Source organism: Geospiza fortis, unplaced genomic scaffold (assembly GCF_000277835.1).
Source record: "Geospiza fortis unplaced genomic scaffold, GeoFor_1.0 scaffold213, whole genome shotgun sequence".
Lineage (NCBI taxonomy): Eukaryota > Metazoa > Chordata > Aves > Passeriformes > Thraupidae > Geospiza > Geospiza fortis.
The window spans coordinates 58,353-66,506 of record NW_005054399.1 but is presented as its reverse complement, the minus strand read 5'-3'; the positions used below and the strand labels follow the sequence as shown (position 1 = coordinate 66,506).

Sequence of the window (8,154 nt, the reverse complement as noted above, 5' to 3'; positions counted from 1 at the left end):
ATGGAGCTCAGCAGGCAAACACAGGTGAGGTCTCTGTGCTGCCCTGTCAGTGGGGCAGTGCTTGTGGTGAGGTTTTTTGGTAAAGTTCCTTTCTAATCCCATCTCCTCCATCCTTCACAGCCTCTACTCCCTCACAACCTGCTGTCCCTCTCCTTTAGTGTATTGCAAGCTGCTTTTTTTCCTCCTTCCTCTCTTTTAAAGTCACCTTTTCAATGATTATGGCAACTGTTTGTTAGTTCCCCTATTATTCAATAAATCCCAATTACTTTAAACAGTTTTCATCTTGCTGATGTGCTCCATTCTTCTGTTTGGATCACACTCAATTTGTGGAAGAGGATAAGGACTGTGTTACCTCATGTAAAGTCACAAACTCAGGATTTTCATTACCTTGTGTAATGTCCCAACACCAGAATATTTCACCCTGATGCCCAGAGGACTGAATAAACTCCTTTAGCAGAATACTCCAAAAGGAGAGAAGACTGAGCTGTGGTGGAGGATTAGTAATGAAACACTATGTAACTGCAGGGGTGGTATATCACAACAACAGAGTATTAGAGTTCTACAATATTTACTCCATTACTTACTGCATTACCACTTCTGCACAGTTTTCTACAAAAAAAAGCTTAGAAAATCCAAAATATTGGTCTTAAAACACAAACCCAAATATTGTTCTCCACATACTTTTAAGAGATCCCACCAACAGGCCCATAAATAACAGAACAGGGCTGGCAGAACATTGAATAAAAAGGACTCTGTGAGCACTAATAGTTATCATTTACCATCAGAACATGTAGGCATAGCTGTGCTCAGAAGATTCCTTACTTTTCCTTTCTTCTCCCTTCTTCCTAGATTTACATGCCTGAGCAATGAAACAGAGATGTCAAGATCTAAACCAACAAGAGAGCAGAAGGAATTTCTGGTGTAAAGGATCAGAAAGTTTCACAGAAACACTGGTGGAGTTAAAACTGTAATTGTCCAGCATCTGATTAAGGACTCTTGAGGAAATATCCTCTCTCCAACACACTTATGGGAACAATGCAGTTGTACATTTGCCAACACTTCCAATGTCTTTTTAATGACTGCAGGGGGTTTTGGACAAATTACCTCAAGCACCAGTGCCAAGGCAGCCACACAGGCCTGGCCACAGCACGGAGCAAAGGCAGGAGCTTCTCATGGAAAACACGAACACGGCTGCTCAGGAAAAGAGTCCACTAGGAAAGTTTGGGAGTTAATTGCTTCAGGTTAATGTAATTTGAATTTTTTCCCATTAAATACACTTAAACTTTCTTATGCTGGTTGTCTTGAGGTGAAGAAGAACAGAGAAGGGACTGTTTTACCGACAGAAACTCTACCCAAGCAAGCAATTCCTTAGCACTGACTGAAGTTACCACACCCAAAGGACAAAGTCCACACAAAACTTTCTCCCTCAGAGGAGTGGGGGGAATTAAACTAATTTCACCTCATTGTTAGGCTAAATCCTTTTTGTTTTAAACTAAAGTGTCCTGAAGCTCTATCCCAAACTGAAACACCTAGCCAGAAAATTCCATAAAAAACATGACAGTGAAGCATGAGAATGCACACGTAGCAAACTTCACCACTGGTATTTGTGTTGATATTTTAGATCACAAAACTAACAAAAAGGCCTCAAATTCATAAAAAGTTTGGGAACTACCAACCTAGGAATAGTGCCCAGGTGTTTTGGATTAACCTACTGCCAAGCCTGCAGGATGCCCCACATTCCTCACAATGAACACAATTTTAGGGAGCTCCTGTGGAATGGCTGCTACTCCCAACTTCCAGGATCTGCTTTTCCTACTCCAACCTTTCTCTCAGGAAGGTACAGAAAGAAGAAATCAGTGAACTTCGGTTTTAGCTGAATACACATGCAGAATTTATTACCCTTGGAAAATAAAATATACAGCAAGTAGAAATCTACCTTTCTTTCACAAGGAAGAACGAAAAGCAATTTAAAAGAATCACAATGTCATCTTATGAAATTTGATCAATCTAGATTCCTGGTTTAGGAATTCAAAATACCTACTTGGTGATCACAGGCAGAGCAATTTAAGAATGAAAAGACCTCTTGGAATGTAACATTTTTCTCTGCTTTTATACCTTCTGTCCTGACAACAAGCTTCTCTTCCTATGAAGTGTGATCTCCTTGGACTCCTTTACATCCAAAATTATAAGCAGCTGCAACCCAAAAGAGGAATGCAAATATATTTTATTTTTCATTTAAAAATAAAACTATCAGCCTGGAGAAACAAGGAGGCAGCACAGAAGATCATGCAGGAAAGACAACTTTATCTACGGTGCAAGGAACACTAAGCTTTAAAAAACAACAGCTCTGGGGTGAAAGTTTAAATCTGGCAGCAAAAAGTCTTCAAACTGCCTCTGGGAGCCAAGTAAAGTGTTTTAGTTAAGCCCAAGTGCTTTATTTTTCCAGCTATATCCACTGATGTCCTTGTGAAAAGATGGGAATCTTTTCAGAGATGATGGGAATACAACAAAAGCAGGGAAGTGCGCAACATCCAGAGTGTGAGTATCTCATCCAGGTAAAAAACCTTGGATGTTCAGTTTTTGAAAGATCCAGGTGAAAAGAACTGACTTTGCTTAGCTGGGAATGGGATACTTTACCATAATATTAGATACCATTCATCAGATAGGAGATATTTGTGAATCATGTTGTGGTATCATCTCCCTTGGATCACTGGGTGCACTCAAGTAGAACAAAAACCTCCAGCAGCAACTCAGAATTCAGGTCAGTTTTTACCTGTACTGAAATGAATTCCATTGTGAATTTCTGTGACTCAGTCTTGGCATATTATCAACCTCAAATCAACACTGTCTGTGTTCTATGCAAGAAACCTGCATTTCCTTCAACTTCTGTAACAAAAAGGCTAAATTTGCAATTCTTTCAGACCATTTTAAGCCAACATCCAAAGCTAATTCATGCTCCCTGATTTCTCAACTTGAGTGTTAATCATTAAACCCATTCCAGGTAATTGGCTCAGGTTCCCAAGAAGTGATTTGTTAAACTTCAGCCAGTTCTCCACTGGATCTTGTCTCTGATCTATCAGCACAAAGCAGGCATCTGATTGCCTTCCTCCTGATTTCCTGGCACCTGGAACCTGCACCACAGCTCAGAATTCCTGAACTGGTAAGAAGGGAGGAAAAGAGGTGGAAAAGGGACTACTGCTGCTAATTTATGATCCAGCCATTGAGAACTCCAGATATTTACTGTCAGAGGAAAAAAAATAAACAAACAACAAAAACAAACCCCAAACTTCCTTCTGTTGCCAAAATCTTTTAATCCACATTAAAAACTATAGTCATAGTCAAGCATTATCCTTCCCTATCAACATTCAGTATCTTCTCCTAATACTCAAGGTAGAACTATTCCATTAGTGCTGCTTTTTCTTCTTTTTTCAAACCAGGAGTCAACAGGTGAGAAGTGTTTTTGTAGCTCTGAAGTCTTCAAGATGCCTGTTGGCCCCATATGGATCTAGAATTTTAATGTTTAAATTCATTTTGCCTGCAATCCAAACATGGCAAGCACCCAATATTATCCTGCAAATCACTTAACACCAGGAGCCAAATGGGCAGCCCCTGTGCTGTACACTCTGTGATGGTTTAGAATATCATCCTACAACTCCATATGAATCCAAGCCAGGAAAGATAAGATGAAGAAAAAATGTCCTGGTGTCCCTATGGAATCTAGATAGAAAATGTGCTTTTAACTGTTAATTTACAGGAACCACAGTGTGTCAAACCATTTTATGTTAAGTTGTTATGAGTGGAATATTAATTCCAGCTTCTTGACCCCATTCAGAAATACATGGATTGTAAGCCCTATAGCAGTGGGGTTTTCTGTATTAAAAAAACAACAACAGAAAATATTCACTCAGAAAGAATACTAAAACTTCATTTGGTGTCTGCCCAGGAATTTTCAGTCCCAGTCAGGAAAGTGATAAATTAATCACTGGTGCAGTTTTGAGATGAACTTTATAGTACCAACCTCTCTTCTCTTTTAGAGCTACTGTTCACAGACATCTTCCTGCTTCTGCTACTCTGGGACTAAGTTATTGTGTATTTTCCTTCACTGAGCAGTTGCAGAAAAGGAAGAGACTATCAATTTTTACAAGGATAGAATCCACCAGCAGATTCCCCAGGTGCTGAACCTGATTTGGAAGGATTATTTAGGAAGATGACAGAGTTTGTTGATGGCACACATTCATTTAGGATAATCAAAATAGCTCCAGAAGAATTTCAAGTTACTTAGCAAATAGGCAATAGCACCAAGAATGAAACTCCACCCACTAAAGAGGCAGACAAGTAACACCAATCAGAAAAGAAGTCTTGGAGTCCCTGAATTTAACCCCCAAGTAACAATATCAGCTCTGTGTCGAACAGCAGATTAAGAAGCACAAAACAGAAGTCATGGAAGTATTAACTAAGAATGCAAGTCATTAGCACAGCAAACTGTCTTAATTCAAAGGGTTGGCACCAGAAATGGACACATTAGAACTGGAAAAGTGAAGTATGATGATGATATTGAGAATCATACAAGAGTTTCAATAAGAAAAGGTAAAAACTGTTCACGTTCCTAGAGGTGGGGAAAAGGAAACATCTGACAGGATTGAAAACAGGAAAAATCCCAGAGGAGCTCAGTAAGGACTTTGCTCTCACCATTTCACAACTCCTGACAAAAGACACACAGAGCCCAGTGGGAGTATCAGACTGTCCTGGAGGTGACTGAGAGGGACTGAGCAACGCAGAGATGATAAAAAGCAGCTCCTATAGCTGGATCTTACCTCACCTACCCATCACCCACATCCACAACTCACAGAATACATTAAATCAAGTCCAGCATTATTAATATACATTGAACAGGAAGGCAGATTCAAGAGCACAGGTATCACTGCAAAGTCAGATTGTGAGTGCCTAATTCAGATGGCTCAGACAGGCAGAGATAGCAAGGGATGTATTTAAACCCACTCTGGAATATGATGCTGGAGCCTCCTGAAAGACAGCAGAGAGCTGCAAACACATCCCTGCCCTGCTCAGACAGCTGTTACAGCTGAAATCCATGGTATTTCTTGCAACTGTGATTAAGTGTGCAGCTCCTGCCTGTCTCCATGGAGACTGATGTTGGCTCAGCAAAAAGTCACCAAGTGCTTTAAAATAATTCCTCTTCGTTTTGAAATTTCAAAGCACTTAACTTGTTTTTGCCTATCAGATGTTATTTTCCCAACTAAAACTGCAGCAGGAAAAGCAACCAAAAGCACTAGTAAAACTACAAAAATATTTTCAAAGCTCGTTTCACATGCAGCTGGAAATTAAACACCAAAATATACATTAAAAAATGGAGAAAAAGGAATCTCCAAAACTAGAAATCAAGCAGTCACTTGCACAATCTTCATATTACGTGTATTTGTGCACCAAGTAATTTATATTTAGCTGCAGAAGAATCCTTTTTGGGATTATTCAGTAAAAGTATTTTGTGCTTTGGCTTAATTAGCTCTTGCCCTTTTTATCTAAAGGCTATTCCTTTTGGGACATACCTTTTCTGACACAGCCTTAATTGTCCAATACCAGGACAATAACCACAACAGTCCCTAAGCAAGAGCATTTTTAAGAATCTCCCTCCTCCACCATCCAGTTTTGGTTTTCCTTTAAGGAAACACAAGCTAATTCACTACAGCAGACAACAGCAAATTCTGTCTTGCAGAAAAAATAACTTGAATTTAAGCTTCCCAAATACATAAACAGCAGCTGAGAATGTGTGCAATTATAAAGCTTTTTTAAAAGGTTCTCCATAAATATGGTGAGTTTAGTGGTAAAAATATTACAGTGTTTACAAAGTGTCCACAGATAAACAGGTAAATACTGCTGACAGTCTCAATTTAGCACAGTATTTTTTAAACCTTAAATGTGGCCATGAACTTGTATTAGCATAAAAGGTTGTTTATATAAATAAATAAATTAAAAAAAAAAATATATACACCCACACACCCCTTTTACCAGAAATTCTTCAAGTTTACCTCAAATAATTTGCACTTCCACATTGGTAGAGATTCCAAAAAAATTCAGCTAATGAATTGACTTTAAAAGCTCTTTGAGATCACACTCTGCAAAAAGCAATTAAAAGATGTCACACAGGGTTGGGTTGGTATTTTCAGTTTTCAAAGAATGGCTGAGGTTGGTAGGGACCTCTGAGGTCACCTTGTGCAGCCCCTCCCAGCACATCCAGGCTGCCCAAGCCCTTGTCCAGAGAGATTCTGAATATATCTGGGGATAGACCCTCCACAACCTCTCAGGGCAGCTTCTTCCAGGACTTGGTCACCCTCATATTTGTGATAATCAGACACAACTTCATGTGTTTCACTTTGTCCTCCCTGCCTCCTGGACACACTTTTTTAACCCCTCTTCCAGGTATTTGTACCCATTCATGAGGTTCCCCTGAGCCTCTCCTGTGAGCTGAGCAGTCCCAGAGCTCTCAGCCACACCATGATGGAATTTTCAGTACTATTTTCCAGTATTCTGTTTTTCAAGACATTTACAAACCTAAACTATACCACTACCTAGCCTCATCTTTTTCTTTCTTGACACATATGGAGGAAGAAACTATAACGATCTGCTGGTTTAAATAATCTTTTCCATAAATAGTAAATTTACACACCCGTTTCTTAAGCACAGGAGTACACAGCTCTGTTGGCCTTCTGGAGCTTCTCTGTCTTCATGGAAAATAAAGACAGTTTGTTCCATAAGCACTTTAGGATAAATTAAATTAGGAATGGTGGCCACGCTGGTCAAGAAGAAATTTATGCCATGAAATAATGCCCTTTTTTTTCCTGTTTCTTACATAACTCCACCAAGAATGTATTTTAATTTGGAGAAAAATTATATCCATCCATGTTAAAACAGAATTTTAATATAGATCAGGATTTTGCATTAGAACTCAATAATGTTCTGAACTGTAAGCAATAGGTAATTTGAAACAAAACCAAAGGCTTTTGGCTTTGAACATGAAATAGCACCAAAGCTGACAGAACAGAACTTGTTGGCCTTGGAACCAGCATTTTATGAGACTGTTGAGGGAAAGGTAATCCATATGAATTAAACTGTTTTGTTACTACTTAGGTTACTGACCCCAATAGAAACAAGAAGCCAACACAGAAAAATGAAGTAACTCCCCCCGCCTCCAAATTTCAGCAGTTTAAATAATTCTGATTGCTACTTGATTAGCCTTCTTTGTGATAGAAATGATGGGTGTTTTCCTCAGCAATAACAGAAGTGAACATGACCTCCTGAAAGAAAAAGTTTACTGAAATAAATGTTCTAGTTCCAGGCATCAAACCCACCATTTTTAACACTTAGAAAAAAAAGCCCAAAACTCTGCCTCCTCACATTTTTATATATGACATTAATTCATAAATACCAAGCTACTAAGGAAATTTTAAGCTGTGAAGATAAACTTAACAGTGATGCAATGGAAGTTTAAGCACCAAGTTTAGAATAATACCACTAAACTAACCCAAACCCCAAATAAAATTATCTCTCTGCCTGAGAATGAGGTAACTACAAGAAAATATCACTTTGCTGGCCTGGAATGGAGAGGGATAACAGTGAGGATGATGAGCACCACTGGGATGAGAACTCACCTAAATTGTGTCGCTTTGTCTTCGCGTGCTCGTGAATATGTTTCTTTGTAAAACAGCCAAAGAAGACACAGTAGAGGCAAGAGTGGAGTCTGTTCAGGTGGGCACCACACATATGACAAATGCACGACTTTGCCTGAAACAGCAAAACAGACACAGGTTGTGAGTGCCAGAAGCATCCCCAAGCCTGGGCACAGCTCTCATGGCCACCCTTCCCTTTCCCTCTGGAATGCTGCAAACAGCAGGGAAAATGTTCTGTCCTCCTGTGCAAAACCAGCATAACAGGGAAATTGTTTTGTCCTTGTGTGCAAAACCAGCAGCTGGACATAACACATGAAACTCCATTTGTCCAAGAGATTTGCAAGTCCTATCAGGGAGCAGGTCTCATGATTCCGATGAACACCAGAGCCCAGGGAAAGGAGCTGCCCAGCAGGGAGGGTAAGGGTTGAAGAGGCAGGAGTTGGGGTGGTGGGACCACTGCAAGAACTCTGCT

The 8,154-nt window shown here is 39.6% G+C and overlaps 1 protein-coding gene across 2 annotated transcripts in view; it reads right to left on the bottom strand.

Annotated features, from left to right (window-relative positions):
* The window catches only part of LOC102040904 (ubiquitin carboxyl-terminal hydrolase 22-A), a 57,402-nt gene extending 49,586 nt beyond the window's left edge, over positions 1-7,816 (bottom strand). For both annotated transcript variants that reach the window (XM_031061079.1, XM_031061080.1), the window contains exon 1: positions 7,665-7,816. In XM_031061079.1, coding sequence (XP_030916939.1) covers positions 7,665-7,776 — 112 coding nt within the window. In that variant the 5' untranslated portion in view covers positions 7,777-7,816. The remainder of the gene's footprint in view (positions 1-7,664) is intronic.
* Positions 7,817-8,154: the final 338 nt, after the last annotated feature.